This window comes from Balaenoptera physalus, assembly GCF_965194825.1.
Source record: "Balaenoptera physalus genome assembly, chromosome: 1".
In the NCBI taxonomy this organism is placed as follows: Eukaryota; Metazoa; Chordata; class Mammalia; order Artiodactyla; family Balaenopteridae; genus Balaenoptera; species Balaenoptera physalus.
The window spans coordinates 120,747,404-120,765,704 of record NC_138882.1 but is presented as its reverse complement, the minus strand read 5'-3'; the positions used below and the strand labels follow the sequence as shown (position 1 = coordinate 120,765,704).

Here is an 18,301-nt window from a genome sequence, read left to right as displayed (position 1 = left end):
CCAACAAGAAATGTTAAAGAATTGTTCATTCATCACAATGATAAGTGAGGAAAAACAAAGATTTCTGAAGATTAGCCAGCAAGATTACACATCATCTTAACTTTCCTTTTATAGGAAATTAGTAGATATTTGATAACTCACTTTTATTACAAATCGCAAATATAGTGGCAAATGTCCACCAAAATATTCCTAACAGCAGTTATAAATTATATGCATCTCCAGAAATTTGGGGAAATACTTTAAAGAGGCCCCATAAAAACACACAAAAAAAACTTTGACTTCTCATGTTTTAAAATTATAATTTTTAAAAAAATTTAATTTTACTCCATAATATGGCTGTTTATTTTAACATAAAATATGAATTACCAGCTAAATCATTAATGAAAATTACACTTCTGAAACATAACATGCTTAAACTGTGACTTTGAGTACTCTTGACCAATGCTAATTGCTTCTAAGGATATTCTCAATCCAAGAAATAAACTATGGAAGAAACACTGCTAATGTGAAAATCACAATGCTTAAAATATATATAATAATAAAGTATGGGAAATATGATCCGGCATTCTATGATGCCAGATCAGCTATTCTTACATAAAGGAAGAGTCAAAATTATGTGGTATGATATCTAGGGCTGCTACTTGCCCAAAGAAAACCAGTCTTTGTATTTAACCCGTACTATGTACTGCCTCAAATTTCTGATTCTATTAGAATGAAATTCTATTGGAAAGAGTATTATTTTAACACTTTAGTATACATATATTTTTGATATTTATATATATATATACATGTACACATATATATATATGCTTCCTTTAATTCTAATATATATGTATACATATATATTTCCTTCAATCCTATTTCTGAGTTTTAATGACAAATAGCTAGGATTTTTTAAAAATCAAATGTTTTAAAGCATTAACTACACAAAAAATTTCTTGACTGAACCTTCCTTGCATTTCTAAAATAAAATCTACTTGACGGTTATATTTTATTCTTTTAATACCTTACTGGATTCTTCAAGAATATCTTATGTAGACTCCCTGCATTGATATTTACAAATTAAGACTGGCCTGTGGTTTTCCCCTTATTTCCCTTATCTTTATCCGACTATAATGTTGAACTTCATTATTTTTTATGGCCCAGAACAGTTTAAATACCTTTAAAATTCTTTTTTTCAGAAGTTAGATAAAACTCAGTTGTAAACCAAACTTATGTTGGCTTTTTCATTGATAGCTCTTCATTCACCTTCCTAATTTATTCTACATTGATTGATTTATTCTAATTTTCAACTACATTTTGAATCAATTTTTTTAATTTATATTTTTATATGAAATAACTTCCTTCTAGGCTTTCAAATGTATTACTCAGAGATCTTCATGTAATATTCCCTTACAATTCTGTTTCCCTATTTCTGTGGTTCTCTATATAATTTTCCAATTTTGAATATTTTGCTCTATTTGTTTTTTTTTTGTTAAATAAGTGGCAGAGTGGCATTCAAACCCACTCTGGCTCTAGAACTCTTTTTTTTTAATTAATTTATTTTATTTTTTTATCTTTGGCTGCCTTGCGTCTTCATTGCTGCATGCGGGCTTTCTCTAGCTGCGGCGAGCGGGGGCTACTCTTCGTTGCGGTGCGCAGGCTTCTCATAGCGGTCGCTTCTCTTGTTGTGGAGCACAGGCCCTAGGCGTGCGGGCTTTAGTAGTTGTGGCTCGCAGGTTCTAGAGCGCAGGCTCCGTAGTTGTGGCTCACAGGCTTAGTTGCTCCGCGGCATGTGGGATCTACCTGAACCAGGGATCAAACCCGTGTCCCCTGCGTTGGCAGGAGGATTCTTAACCACTGCGCCACCAGGGAAGTCCTCTATTTGCTCTTTAGTATAACTATTGCTTATTTCAAAAGTATAGCCTTTGGATTTGTTTATCCTTTCTACTATTTTTGTCTGCTTTCTGTATCATTAATTTCTGCATTTATCTTTATTATCTTTTCCTATTTTCATTTGGTTTATTTGATTCTTTTTCTAGTTTCTGGCAATGAGCACTTAGTTATTTATAGCACTTAAGCAATAAATTTCCTGAATACTGCTTTTGCTATATCCCATAGATTTTGATATGTGATATTTTCATTTTGTGTGATTTTCATTTTTGTAGTTTTCTAGAAACTATGCAATTTTTGCTTGTATTTTCCCATTGAACCAAATGATTTAAGAGGAAATGCAAAATCTTCCAGTTAGAAGGGTTTTTGTTTGTTTTCTAATTTTGTTAGTAAAATTTAATTTAACAGAATTGTGATCAGAAGACGGTGTCTAATTTGCACTTTGTTTTTGAAACTTAGCCTAATAAATGGTCAATTTTCAATAGAGTTTGATAAGCACTTACAAAGGTGTTTCAGGGTACACAATTTAATACCAGTTGGCTGAACCTCGTTTATTTTATATCCTCTATACCCTTATTTTTATACAATTAATCTTTCATGGACTAAGAGGTAAAGAAAGTCTCATCACTATTATGTCTTTTTGGCCTTTTATCTCATGTGGTCTTAACTTTATGAATATTAATATTGATTGTTATGCAGAGATAGTCATAAAATTCATATATTTATTGGGTACTGCACCTTATCTGGGATTAAGACCCCTTGCCCCACTTTTTGTTTGCATTTGTCTGATATACCTTTGTCCATGTTTTTATTTTCACCTACATTGAAACACTGTTTTCGATAGAGGAAGGAGTCTGATTTGTTTTGTGATCTAATCTGAAAATTTTTTTTTGAATATAAAATTAAATCTATTTACAGTTACTGATGTGATGGTTTGTTTAATCTGTCATATTTTATGTTTTCCCATTTTAATTTTTAAAGTCACTATGTGCTTGGTTTCCTTTGCTTTGTTTTTGTGCTTTGTTTACTTTGTTTTTGTATGTAGTTATTTTGAAATTAGAAAGGTTTGTATTTTTATTCTAAAGCTGACCTTTAAAATTATAAATGTATACAATGTCCCTAGTCCTCTTTAGACATATCTATTATTTTTCAGTGAACAATGTTTCCTTTTCTTTTTTCTTTTTCCCCCTTTACTACCTAATATTAGTCAATAGGATTATTTTTCTTAGTATTTACCTTTTCATTATTAAATACTATCCTTACAGTATTTTTTATTTGATTTATAAGCTTTGGATAATTTTTAATTCCCAGCTTCTGATGAGCCAATCAGCAAACTTAATCTACTTCCTGGGGTTTTTTCCCCTTTCCTCCCATTTTTTTAGTGGTTGTACCATTCCTACATTGTTAGCTCATATGGTATTTAGATTCTGTTTCATTCCCATATTTTCTTTTGTTAAATAGAGCCAGTCTTTTGTAGCTGTTTTCTCATTTACTTTTTGCTGAAGTTTATGTTCTATTAGCTTCATCAAGAAGGGTTCATGAGAACTTTTCCTGACTTAATTGTTGGTAGCTTTGTACCTTAATTTTCACCAAATATAACATTCTTTGTTGGTATTTTCTTTCCTTGGATATCTTGCGGTTATGGTTCCACTGTCCTTAGGTGGTGAATATTAGGACAGAAAAATCTGAAGTCAGACAATTTTTTTCTCCTTCTAAGTGACTCGAGTTTTTACCAGCATACCCAAAAGACCTGTTCTTTACCTTCGAAGTACAGAGATTTTTTATTATGATATGGTTTCATAGTGACCATTCTGGATAAATGTTTCCAGGCACATAGTATGCCCATTTGCTGTATAAATTCAAGTCTCGTTGTTTTTTTGGGTTTTTTTTTTTTTTATTTCATGAATTATACCCTTGAATATCTATTTTATTTTATAGTTTCGATTTTCTCCTTCAAAAATTCCTATTATAAGTATGTTGAATCTCCACTGCTGTCCTCTATATCATTTCTCTGTAAATGTTCCTTATCTTCAGTTCCATTTGTTGGATTTTCTCATATCTTTATTGTGTTTCCTATGTCTTCTTTGTGTTCCAATTTCATTTTGATTTGTAAAAGGGTTTTTTTCCCTACCACTTCTTTTGAGTTTTACAAGCTCACAGTTCATTTCCTTTTAATATCTTTCCATCTCTTCCTGAGTTCTTATATTTCTGCTTTATGATCTTCCTTCATAGAGGTGATTTGTTTTTATGTATGCATTCTCGTATTTGCTGTTTTTCCCTACATTTTACCTTGTTGTGTCTTTCTATGTTAGTTACTTATGGTTTCATAGCCCAGCAATTTATAGAAGGATGCTGAGAGAGAAGATGGAGGGCCATGCCTGCCAAATCTCAAAACCCAAAGGTTCCATTTCAGCATTACCGGAGTTTCCTTCTCAAATGGCTCCTTGATACAGCCCCACCTTCTCCTCTGAACCAAACCCAGTCCCGGAGGACTTCCAAAGCCAGCCCCACTCACAACTCCTCTCTCCTTCCCCTGTATTCACTTCCACTGGCATATACTTCAGAATGAATCCTTCACCTTAGGAAGCAGATTTTTACATTTTCTGAGCTCTGTCCCCACTGAGCCATTTAGCTGTTATCTGTGATTCTTTCTTATACTTCCTTCTGGGCAGCTTCGGTCCTCCCCAGATCCTGTGACACTTGTTTTGTACAAAAGCTAAAGGTTAAGTACTTCAGGGTGTGCTCCTCACCTTCAGGAAGTTGGCTTTTGCTGGTGCTTTCTGAAATCTTACTACTGGTTTTACTCCATAGGGCATCTGCTTTTCTCAGCAGATTTTGGGAGTCTGCAGATTATACCAGTCCCCTAGTTTTGGTGAAAATGCAGTTTGCAGGTTCATTTATTATTTCATTCACCTTGTATCATTAGTATGATATCCAGAAACAGAAATGGAAAGAAAGTATCTCATGGTTTCAAGTTTATACTGAAAGTCTCTACTCATTTCACAGATGAAGAATCTGAGGTCCAGAGAGATTAAGTAATTTGGTCAAGGACACACAGCTGATGAACGGTAGAAATGGATTTCAGCACAGTCAGACTGACTTCAAAGTCTACCATCTTCAAAGTCTACCTGCCACATTGTCTCACAGCCACTGTATTCTCCATACCACCTCGTTTCCCTTGGCAAGCCTAATTAATCATGGCAGGGTTATTTCTCCCAACAGAAATCTCACAGTGGAAAATATTCTCTAGGTGGCCACCAGAGTTGGTATCTGATGTGAAATCTAATTGTTACTCTAGTTTTACCCTTTCACGTCTCACTGTGAATATGTTTAGCAAATCCTCTGAGTAGATGTTGACTGCAGAGAGCACAGGCATACCTAGATACTGCAGGTTCTGTTCCAGACCACCACAGTAAAGTCAATATCAGAATAAAGTGAGTTACACAAATTGCTTAAGTTTCCCAGTGCATAATAATTTATGTTTATACTATACTGTAGTCTATTAAGTATGCAATAGCATTATGTCTAAAAAACAATGTACATACTTTAATTAAAAACTACTTTATTGCTAAAAAATGCTAACCATCATCTGAGCCTTCAGCGAGTTGTAATCATTTTGCAAAACAGTATCAAAAACACTGATCACAGGTCATAATACATAGAATGAAAAAGTTTTAAATATTGTGAGAATTACCAAAATGGGACACAGAGACATGAAGTGAGCAAATGCTGTTAGAAAAATGGCACCGATAGACTTGACTGAAACAGGGTTGCCACAAACCTTCAATTTGTAAAATATGCAATATCTGAGAAACGCAATAAAGTCAAGTGCAATAAAATGAGGTATGCCTGTAGAGAACTGTTAAGGATAAAAAGGCACAGACGAGAGGGGTGGGGAGAACAGGAGAAAAAAGAAAAAGGCTTCTATCAGAATACAGATTTTTTACATTAATTTAAGCCTAGCCCTGGATACCACCAAATTGCAAATTTAAATTTAGATATTTGGTGCTGATGAATATAGCAAGAAAAATCTTAGTTGTCTATAGTAAGTTACTTGTTTCATGAGTGGCTCTAACCAGGAAATCAATCTAGTTTGTGTCACTTAGGAAATCAGTTACTATTTAAAGAATACTCATTATCAACCAGGCACTTTATTAGATGGCTTACATTGTTTACAGAATAAGAATAACAGCATTTATTAAACTGTTTCTATGTACCAAGAACAATGCTAAGAACTTTACTGTATTAAGCCACATAATTCTCATAACATAATGAAGTATGTGCTATTGTTAATCCATCTGACAGTAATAAAAACAAGTCACAGAGAATTTAAATAATTTTCCCAAGGTCACCCAACTAGGAACTTCAGAGGCAGAATTTGAATGTAGGCAGTTCTCTAGAGCCAGTCTTTTAGCATGGCAACTTTTTGGAATGCATATGGAGCCTGATGGCAGAACTGACTGTATCTCCACCTATTTGCTTCTTAAACAGAATATATCATGGCGTTGCCAAGACAACGCCTTGCTCTGTTAACTGTAAACGTCAAGCCTAATGACTTCATCCAAACCACGGTTTCAGTAACCACATATGCTGACTCACAAACCTCTCTTCTGGGTTTGAATAACCAATTGCCCACTGAATTTATCCAGTAGAGGTTAGTTATCCCACAATCACTTCTAACTCAATACATTTTCCCCCAGATTCGTTCCTCTTCCTTAAGTGCCTTTCTCAGTGAAGATCCCCACTACCACACCAGGAGTCTGAGTAATATTTTTATAGTGTAAATTATATCATGGCATTCTCCTGAACAAAATTCTTCAATGGCTTCCCATTACACTAAAAGTGCAATCCAGAGTTTTACGGGGTGCATGAAACCTATGTCACCAGCTCCCTTCTTACCTATCTCATCTCTCCTTTCATTTCATCCCATCTCTGCTCCAACCAAACTGGTCTTTTCTTAATCCTTAAAACCACTAAACTCATTTTTAACTCACAGCATTTGCACTTATTTTTCTCTTGGCTTAGAAGGCTCTAAACCCTTAGTTCATTCTGATCTAGGCTCAAATGTGGTCCTCCTCAGAGAGGCTCTCCCTGGCCACATTACCTGAACTATAAAATAGTTTTCCTCCTTGCCCCAATAACTCTCTAACTCTAATGTCTTACTGAGCTTTATAATTTCTTCATAACACTGAAAATTTACGGGAAAAATGTATGTAAATATAAACTTGCCTATTACTTGGCTCTCTAATTGAAATGTAAGTCCTTCAGAGTAGACCTTCGTCTTGTTTTACAGTAATATTCCAACAACTAGGACAATGACTAAAAACAAAGTAGGTCCACAGTATTGCTTGAATGAATTAATCGATCCAGTCATCTAACCCAGAAACCTGGTAATTATCTTTGGTACTTCCCTTCCCACCCATTCTCCATATCTATTCAGTCACCAAGTCCAACACAAGCCTTAGTTAGGCTCTCTTTACTTAGTCAGATTTTAATATTAGCCTCCTAATAGATTTCTGTCTCTTGTGAGACATTCTTATCCCATCCATCACCCACACTGCTGCTAGAGAAAGCTTCCTAAAGTCCAGAACAAAATGAACATTAGTTCATGACACTCCTTCCTATAACAACACATCAGTATTTCTTATAGCTTTTAGTACTAAACTCAATCATCTTATTTCAGCCCTCAGGCCCTTAATGATATAACCTCCTGCCTATATTTCTAGTCTCACATTCCATACCTTCCTAATAAACTTCACTGCTTGGCAATATCCTGTGCATATTATCACATATTATTGCTGGGAAGGTTGGCACTGACCATGATTCCACTGGGAAAGGACAACTGGATCCTCCACATAAGGACTTTCCTAGACTCTTCTCCCTGAGTCTCTTCCCTAGACTGATTTTAATCTGTATCCTTTTGCTGTAATCTACCATAACGGAGTATAACAGATTTCATGAGTCCTGTGAATCCTTCTAGAGCACTACTGAGCCTGAAACTGGTCTTGGGGACCCTCAAACTTGCAGTTGGTGTCAGAAGTAAGCGTGGTCTTTGGGACTGCCCCCTAATTTACACTGGTTTACACGTTTCTTCTCAATGATTTATCTTCTCATTCCATGGTACTTCCTACTCTTGATACTTAACTTTTCCTTGAATTTCCTGCCATATCAAAGCTTACAAAAAGTCATTCTTTCAGAATCCTGGTAAGTATGTCCCTCCATGCCAAGTTTATGCATCTTACAAGACTCAATTCAAGTGTTACCTCCTCTTTAAGCCTTCAGTTCAATTTTTGGTTTGTTGTTGTTTTGTTACATACTAATGACAAATAGATCCTTTCTCAGTATGCTAATAAAAATCACTCTTCTAGAAACATCTTAAAATGGAAACAAATAGTTCCAGTACAGCCAGAGGCAAGGATGACCATTATTAAACTCTGTTCTGCAGAAACCTCCCAGCCAATCCCAGAGCTCTGGAAATCAGACTCATGCGTCCCCAGGTAGAAAACCTGGTGGATCCTTCTGCCAAAAAACAACACTTCCCAAGAGGAAAGACCTAGAGAAGGTGAAGTACGGAGATCCCTCAATGAAACCAATTAGTCCACCAGCCCCACTCAAACACACAGAGCTTTCAGTCATCCCTTTGGTGCCCCACTCTTTAATATTAACAGCGAGCCAGGGATCACCAAGCATGTGAGGACAACCTCTAACAGACAGGATGGAAGCAAGAAAAGGAACTTCTAGGAGACAGAGACTGGCTGTCACATCTCTTTACAGACCATGAAAAGGCCATTTACACACTTTTGCCACACCGTAGCAGCTGGAGATATGGACAGACATCTCCATTTTGGGCTTTGGATTTGAAACAAGTGATACAAAGAAACAGACAGAGGAGAATGTGTACACCGTCCAGTGGTGACCACAGTGGCCCATACTCCTCCTGGGGAGTACCTCTACCTGTGGTCTTGGTCCCTAATTTCCCTGGTTCCTGTTCTTAGTAACCTGATTCTCTAGACTTCCTGGCAATTCTGGGAACCACAGAATAGCTTTCAACAAAAACCTTTCTGCTTTTTAAAAAACCAGAATCAATTTCAGTTGCTCACCCTCAAGCACCTATCTTACACTGATCTCCAAATTATATTGTTAGGTGAAAAGCAATATGATAAGTATAATATCATTCAAATAAAAGCAAAAGCTATCTACAAAAAAAAAAAAAGAAAAAAAAATCAGTCTTCTAAGCCTGCAAGGCTAATGCTCAGATATAGGCACAGGCACCAACCTTACTTGCCTTTCATTTGAAACCTATATAATAAGCAGCATTGATATTATCACTAGCTAGGAGAAAAGAAAGACAGGCAGAGGGAAGATGAGAGGGAGATGAAAAGAGAGACAGACAGGAAGTGGGGGGAGAAAGGGAGACAAAAAGGAGAAATTATGTCTCCGTAGGTGCTAAAACTATGACTCATACCCAAGCATTTGACTCACTCCAGTGGCTATATAATTGACTCTGTGGTGGAGTAGAGTATATGCCTAAAGAAACAGACATGGGAAAGCCAATGGTTACACTTGTTTTTACAAGTACAGAGAGCCAAAGAACCATTTTACCTGTCAACATTCAATGATATTCTATCACAAACTGGAGGAACAAGGGTAGTATTATGTTTACCTTTCAAAATGTAAGGATTCTTACATTTCTTAGAAATTAGTAGCTTAAAAGATTTTTTTAAAGTTATCAATTTTTAGATAAAAAATAATGAGTAATATCATTTAACAGTGTAATAAATTACAGTATTAGCTCATTATTAATTAACTAAATTAATATAAAAAGCACTTAATTTTAACAAATTCCCACTGTTTAAAATTGTCATATATCTGGGTCAGTTAAGTCACCAAAGCTATATTCTTTCTAGTTTGTAGGAATGAAAAAAATAAAATGATTGTTTAAAATAAAATCAGAGTTGTACATGAGGAAGATCATACAGGCCTCAATATACTTTTCTTTTCCTTACCAATTTACCCAAATTGACTTAATAACTAGGTAAGTGCCCAATATCCACTTTCCATTGTTCTATATAGTCTCAGCCAAATTGTCTGTGCCAGAATTAAGACTCAAATATAGGCTTCTTGAATTCCAGCTCACTGAGTTAAGGAACTAAAGGAAGTTGTTTAAAACCAACTATTTTATTTTTTCAATATTATCAGTATATAGAAAAAGGAAAGGATCCAGAGTATTTTTTTTCTACTAAACTTTATAGTATGCTCATCATGTATGTAATAGCCATGCACTAAGCACTTTACATGTGTTCTCATTTTACCCACACAACAACCTATGTAGTAAGAATTATTATTATCCTCACTTTTAAGTTTCTGAAATTGAGGTCAAAGTATGTAAGGAACTTGCTCAAGGTCACATAACTGGTAGGCATTGGAACCTGGGCATAAACCCAGAATTCTGGCTCCAGAACCCCTGTGCACCACTGTCACTGGGTATGTTAGAAGAGGAAATTGTGACTTTAAAGTATTCTTAATGTAAGTACATCTATTTTGGATAAAGAAATAAAAGCAACTTATTTATAAAATGAGAAATGAAGCTTTAACCTACGTGTAAAATTTTTGGTTACGTGTCCATAAGGGGTTTTGGCAGAAAATGCTTGGAGTTACTGCAACTAGAATGAGCTGCTTCTTACAAACACATTTTTGGGTTAATTTCCACAGAAAATACTTTTCTTGGAGACATGCATTTTACACAGAGATTTCTACATCTGTGGTTTGCACACCTAGGGATCATGAACCTGAGGAGTGCTATGTATGTTGACAATTAGCTTACATCTCATATGGTGTAAGGTATCACATAGAGGTGTTGTAACTACGCCTACCTCAGTGGCAGCCAGCCCACCAACAGAGTTATAAGGATAGTAGACTGTATCATATAAGAAAAGGGAACTTTCTGTCAAATCCTTGGAAAACTCAGTCTTAAATAATTTTTTCTTGAAATAGAATCATCTATTCATTTGGTTATACCTAAACCTCGGTTATAAAACAAATATAAGATTTATATTTATGAACAGGATATTTTAATGGTTTTCTTAGCTGTGCTAAAAGTTAAAGGAAGAACTGTAAACATGGCAAATAACAGATGTTTATCTCTGCATAGTCTTAAAGTCTCACTAAAATGAGAATAAGGAAATGTGGTTTAATACTACATAGGCAAAGTGAAAGGGTAGAAGAGACAACAACAGATAAGAGATATCAACGAATTTTTGAAAGATGAAAAACACATGAAGGAATTAGCAGAGCTGACAAAACTGAACACTAAGGGCTTTCAGAAGGAAGTGCTAATGACGGGCAGGCCAGTTCACACTGCAAAGTCCTGAAAAGGCTCAACAACTGAAGGCTCCAAATCACTGAATTCAGGAGAGAAGCATGAGGCATCATATGGGAGAGAGGGGAGGATCTGAAAATCTGTATAAGAAGCTTTGAGAGCAAAACTGAAGATTAGAGCCTACTTATGTAGAAACACTGAACCAATCCTAGCAGAAGAGGGAAAAGAAGCGCCATAATGAGAACAAGGGAATTCAGTAAAAATCTACATACTAAATGGTGAGACAGCAACCCCCCCCCCCACCAAGAACCTCTTTATATCACTTAAGTCCAGTAACAGTGGCAACCAGGATTATACTCTACAAGTAAGAAATTGGAGGATTCTTCTCTAAAGGAACTGGACAGCCTTAGACATTTGCGGTCCAACAACGAGATGGTCAGCAATGCTCCTCATTTATCAGGCTCTAGGTAAAATATACCAGTTAACAAGTCCACCCATGCAAAAAGAGTTTCCAAGCATATTTTTATTGCCTTGCTTTTAAATGATAACACAGGTAATACAGACTTATGAAGAATTTTTCCAACATAAAAAATAGACCAAAGCAAACCAAAATTTGTGGGAAACAAAGACGATACAGGGAGCAGAATAAAAGTTCAAAAAAATTATTTTTATCTTTGGAAAGCTGAGTAGATATTACATCAAAGAAACAAGAACAAAATGTTATTTTTTAAGACAATCTGAGTGAGAAAACTCTTTAACAATTTAAATACAGCGCAAGTAAATAATTTAAATATTTGGGAAGAGTGACTCATGAAAATCTGATATAAAATGTAAAGGAAACAAAGACAGGAAATCAGAGCTAAAAATAAGAAAATACAGAGCTCAATCCAGATCCAATATCTGACCAACAGAACTTGCAGAAAGAAGAAATACGTCAGAGAGAAAAAACTAACACAGGAAAATTCCCAGAAAAATGAAAGATATTTCCCCATTGAAAAGGCCTAATGACTACTCATCAGAATACCTTGAAAAAAGACCTGTAACAAAACACGTTATTGCAAAATTTCAAAATATCAAGGATCAACAGCTGATCTTAAGGTTTAAAGTGGAAAATTAAAAGGTCATACATAAAGAATCAAGAATTAGTATAACATCAGATTTTTTAAGTGCAAGCCAGAAGACAATAGATGGAAGTCTTTAAAATTCTGAGAGACAACTATTTACAGCCTAAAATTCTATACCCACCCAAACTACCCTCAAGCATATGGGTGAAATAAACACATTCTCAGAAATGCAATGCTGCAAGAAGTATACCACCTAAGTACACATTCTCAGGATGCTACTGGATGATATGCTCCACTCAAATTAGGAAATGGACAATGCAAAAGGAAAATATGAGTTCCAAGATACTGGATCTAACACAGATGAGAGACATCAACTTTACAAGAAACTTAGACAGCTACCAATCCATGGTAGAACAGAATCTTATTTTCCAGAAGAAATATCTCCAAGAAAAAAAAAATCGAATGGTTAGAGTATTTGGTGTACTTTTTAAAAAATATTTTTCAAAGAAGTTTTAAAATTCTTTTGGAGTATCTGAGAAGAATTAGTCAGTGCCATAGAAAACAAAACAAAAAAAAAAAAAAAAGGAGGAAAACTATACAGAAATGATAGAAGAAAAGAGGGTGAAGAGGGGGCATAGAATGGTGTAAAAATGTTATACCCTCTTCATCAAAAATAGGAAGTCAATACAGTATATAAGCACATTATTAAGAACTATGGAGAGTAAAACCAAAAGAAAGTTTGAGTAAAGGACTCCAAGACTAGGTAAGGTCAAGGGATATTATTTTCTGTTATATATTTTGTAGCACAACTTGACTTTTTAAACTATATACCTGTATTACTTTGATACTTTTTTTAAGTTTTGGCAACTATCATAAGCACCAATAAATATTTATATTTATTTCTGAGAAGTCTAATTTGGGATCATCTCTAGCTCAACTAGACATATTCAGCAGTATTAAGGTTGCAAATGATATTTGTAATCATCATCAAATCACAATTTCTCTGAAAATGTTTTTCTAACCTCCTGATTAGATATTGTATTATTGTATCATGCCAATTCAACAACAACAAACTATTTTAGGAAAACAGTACTTCTAAGTTTCTAATAACATACCACTACTTTCATTTCATTTTTGTGCTCAAAAGTACTCAATTTTATAAAGTCAAAGAGGTTTTTAAAATATTTTTCTTTTTGTTAAGAACTCAAAATAAAATTTTATGAAGTCTGAAAAGTAAGATGCTCACCCTGAAATAAAAAAGCACATTTTGTATTCTGTAAATGAAATCTTAAGGTTGAAAGGAATATTATTTCTTTCATTTACTCCTTTCATTGCTTCTGACTTTTTTAAAAAAATCTATTCATAAATATTCAGTATTCCTTATATCTTTCTTTGTCTGGGTTTTTAATATTTGGATAATGACACATTTTGTAAATTATTAAACTCATAACACTAACAGATGACAACTGTAAAGCAAGGGTATGTGTAATGAAAGAAGTTTGGAATGGAATGGGTTTTTTTTTTTGATGTTGTTGTTTTCTTGGGTCAGACTTGACAGGCCCAAATTCAGCTCTTAGCTTTATAAGCCTGGGCAAGCCCCTTCCTTGGGCCTCAGTTTCTTCATCTATGATACCTACCCTACACGTTCATTATGAGGATTAGAATCACATATGTAAAATTCCAGCAAAGGACAAGCCACAAGATATATATTTAATAATGGCAATTCTCCTTCTCTTTCTTATCTTCTCTTGTCCAAGAGGCTTAATTTTAAAGAATTTGTAGACTTTATAGTCTAAATACCTGAGTTCAAATCTTGGTTCTTCCATTTATTAGCCTGCAACCCTTGGGGTAGTTATTTATTCTTCTTAATCTTGGTTTCAGCAATTCATGGGCATAATTATAAAAACCCTGCAATGAGGTAGTGATGAAGAAAATGTATATTCTACTAGCACAGTGACTGGTAACATAAGTTCTCAGAAACTGTAACACTAATGATAGCAAGAAACTAAGAGAGAGAGTTTCTCTCCTCTTCTTGGCTACTTAAAGCAAACTAAAGTAACAGAAATGACTTGGTCAAAAATAGCATTTCATGAAGTTACATGTGACCTGATTTAATGATCTCCCCATAAAAGACAGTTAGAAAATGCCTTCCGTGACACCTTTTAATTCATATATGTGCTATTTGACAGAATACTTAACGTATGTCCATTGGTCAATTTGGTCAATAAATAGAGTACCACCCCCTCCTTTGTGCCCTCTCTCTACCTACATGTATTTTGTTTACTTGTCTTTTTCTACTATTATTCGATTAATTGACTAAATTGACAAGAGACTCCTTGAATTGGTCATTGAATTGAAAAGTTGGTTCTGTCAAGTGAATAATTTGGCAGCCCTGCTGATACAAAGCAGAGGAGGAAAAAAAAAAAAAATCAGGACCACGGTGATATTTCCTGTAGATCCAGCACAGTTCCAGGGTTTTTCTCTTTGACTTTGGCTTTTTTTTTTTTTTTTTTTTTTAACCTTTGACAAAGGCACTTGTTTTTTCACTTCGGGGCCAGAGGCATTATCTTATTCACATTTCGATCATTGGCAATTAGGATATTATGGTGGCAAACAGAAAATATTATTTAAATGCTGTTTAAATGCTGTTTAATAAATGAATAAATTAGGGTATATATAGATTCCCAAAACTCTATCACCATACCACCAGAGCAACTAGATAGCAAGCAAAAACCAAACCAAACCTTCAACTACTTTCTAAACCTCTCCATTTGAATTAAATGAAATCCCAAGCCCACTGGTATTCACATTTTATTTTGTTTCTTAATGATGTAACTCTAGACGGAACATTTCGTATATGCCTGCGTTGTTTCAAGAAGTGCAAAGGTAATTCAGTCACAGTTTGCCACCCCCAAGAACTCCCACTTAAAATGAAGTCACAAGCAAAGCCTTTTTACTGTACAAAACTTCCCTTTTACAGAGAGTGTGCTTAAAAAGGTAAGCAATTTCACAGACAGAAGATATGAATAATTCCTTAAAGGTCATATGTCCCCCCAAATTCGTTTCTTCACCCTTACATTCTCATTGTACTGGGTAGAATTTTTTATTGTTTAATGTTGAATTTAAGGTCATGACGACTTGAAAAGTCATGTACTTTTGCTGTCTGGAAGCTGACTTTTTATATCAGTAAATAAGTAACAAGGTAACATTCTTACCTTGATCTTGTGCATGAACAGCACCCCCTGACACACATAGTACAATAAAATGAAGAAGCAGTTTCCTAAGAAAAGAAAAACAATTGGGAAAAACTTAGTTGGACATTCATGACCTATAAATCATAAAATTCAAAATGAACTCTAGTGCAAGATTAAGAATTGAGCTATTATTTTAATTAACACAGTATTTTAATACTCATATTGGTTAAAAGCAAGGGCTCTGAATTCAAGTTCCAGCTTTGCCACTTACTATGTGTCTTAGGCACCCCTTTTATTACTCTGTGCCCTAGTGTCTCCATCTATTAAGTCTATCTCATAAAGGTTTTTGAATATTAACTAAAAAACTTCATGTAAAGTACCCCAAACAGTACCTGGCACATAGGAAAAACTCAATAAATGTGAACTATTATAGGTGAAATTATTAGTAGTAGTATATATTATGTCAAATCACCATACATGTAATTTTACACAAAGTATTACAGATTGGCACAAAATAATACAACTTAGTCACTTAACCACAGTGATTATAAATTGATGGAACCAGTTATTTGCTTAAATGTTTTTATACAAAATCTATTTGCAGATCATATTCAAATCACTCGTACTAGATTCACGACTCTTTGGTTCTGAAAATACTAACGACCTGTAGATGTCAACATTGACCATTGTGATTAGCAGTAATTGTGAACACAGTACTCAACCACTACAAATCAAAATATTCATTCACATTGATTAGCAAGGTAAAAATACTTTGTGATTTTTTTTTAAAATTATTTATTTATTTATTTATTTATGGCTGTGTTGGGTCTTCGTTTCTGTGCGAGGGCTTTCTCCAGTTGCAGCAAGTGAGGGCCACTCTTCATCACGGTGCGCGGGCCTCTCATTATGGCAGGCAGATTCTCAACCACTGCGCCACCAGGGAAGCCCCTGTGATTTTTCAGTTTAACCAAACTTTTGATAGATTTTGTTGATTAGTCTTCATAATTGGCTTTACCTCCCAACTGAAAATCATAGAGATTGTTTCAAAAAGTAATGATGAGCATACTGAAAACTATTTTATTACCTAGTTTTTCTTGCCAATATAGACTCTGATTCTGTTTAGTCTAACTCAGAGACTCCTCAAATGACATTTCTGAAAATACAGTTCTGCAAGGAATGATTACAGAGCCCTCTGAAAATCATTTTTATTAAGTTCCTGGTGTGCTAGTAGTAACTGGTACATTTTCTATTTATCACTAATACTATGTTTTTACCTTTATCAACAAGAATAAGGAGCATGTTAATGTAACAAAGTAAGCCAATATAAACTTATACTATTATAACTGTATGTTTATACACAATATAAAATTATACTATTCTCTTTGCTATAATGGACATATTATTTGTATTAGAATAGTATTAAGCATTTTTTTCAGTAAGCGAAAAATGTACATTCTATGGTCATACTTAGTACAGAGCACAGCTTTTAAGACTTTGATAGAATACTAAATAGTCATTAACTCTACAAACTCATCAACTGAATCATTATAGAAATTTCAACTGATATGGGCAAATAGTTGGACCATATATTTTAATGAAGCCTATAAAGGATTCCCATATATGGTGTCATCCATGAAAAGGTTCTCAAATGTTAGTTTGCCAAAGAACCACCTGAGGCTTTTTTGAAAAATCCAGATTCCGGGCCTTCCCACAGTGACTATGATTCATAAATTTGAAGTGGATCCTCAGCACGTATACATTTTTAACTACGTGATTCTAATATTGGTTGCATATGTACCAAACTCTGAGGAAAAAACAATTTAGAATATTTACTATTGATAGTTACATTGTACTTAAAATAACCTAATATTTTGCTTAAATCACATATATCTAATTTCATGACCTGACACAAATAAGGTTATTTGACCCTTTTAAAAAAAATCCTTTTCTACTGCTCTAGATCATGTTTTTCAAACATGAGTGTGTATCAGAATCACCTGGAGGGCTTGTTAAAGATTTCTGGGCTCCACCCTGAGAGTTTCTGACTCAGTAGGTCTGGGGTGGGACTCAAAAATTTGCAATTGTAACAAGTTCTCAGGCAATGCCGATGATGCAGATGTGGAGAATCACACACCGAGGACCACTGTTCTGGAATAGATGATGCTCAAGAGATGATGTGAGGCCGAGTTGTTTTGCATCTTTTTACCGTAGCTGCATAGTGGAATCACCTGGTGATTTTTCAAAACTACTAATACTTGGGTTCTTCCCTCCCCACCCCCACCCTCAGAGATTCTGGTTTTAGTTTGTCCTACAGGGATTTTTAAACACTTCTCAGGTGAATCCAATGTGCAACGTTGAGGACCACAGTGTGAAATTAAAATAATTTCCTTGGGTTCTCCAGGATGGATCCCAATGTGACCTAGAGTTTGAGTAAAAGGAGGCTCTTTTCCTTTCAGATTTCTATTTTCAACTGGCAGGATGTACATCGGTAAGACTAGAAAATAGCTCAAGATTCCGGTCACTGAAGGACAGTATATCAGAATTATGCTGTTTTAACAGAAAATGGAACATGAAAGGATGCACTTCTCACCTGGCCAAAGTAATCTGGCTCACTGAGAGCTTAGAAAGAACCCACAGGCACTGTTCCATCCAGAATAAAGCTAACTAGTGAAGAGTATAATAACTAGCATTATTCACTTGGCAATTCAGCCAACTCACAGACTTCCCCAATGACCTCAGGGGAGAAAGATGGAAAATAAAGTTCTTTCTAGATATGTTAACAAGTCTATTCCTGGCGTGAGGCAGGAAAACCTGAACACATCAAACATCATCCCTTAGCCAGGTGATTTTAG

The 18,301-nt window shown here is 34.9% G+C and overlaps 1 protein-coding gene across 7 annotated transcripts in view; it reads right to left on the bottom strand.

Moving 5' to 3' along the window:
• Positions 1-18,301, bottom strand: part of COL24A1 (collagen type XXIV alpha 1 chain) — a 408,506-nt gene that overhangs the window by 367,543 nt on the left and 22,662 nt on the right. For all 7 annotated transcript variants that reach the window (XM_082409988.1, XM_082409993.1, XM_082409994.1 and 4 more), the window contains exon 3: positions 15,471-15,535. In XM_082409988.1, coding sequence (XP_082266114.1) covers positions 15,471-15,535 — 65 coding nt within the window. The remainder of the gene's footprint in view (positions 1-15,470; positions 15,536-18,301) is intronic.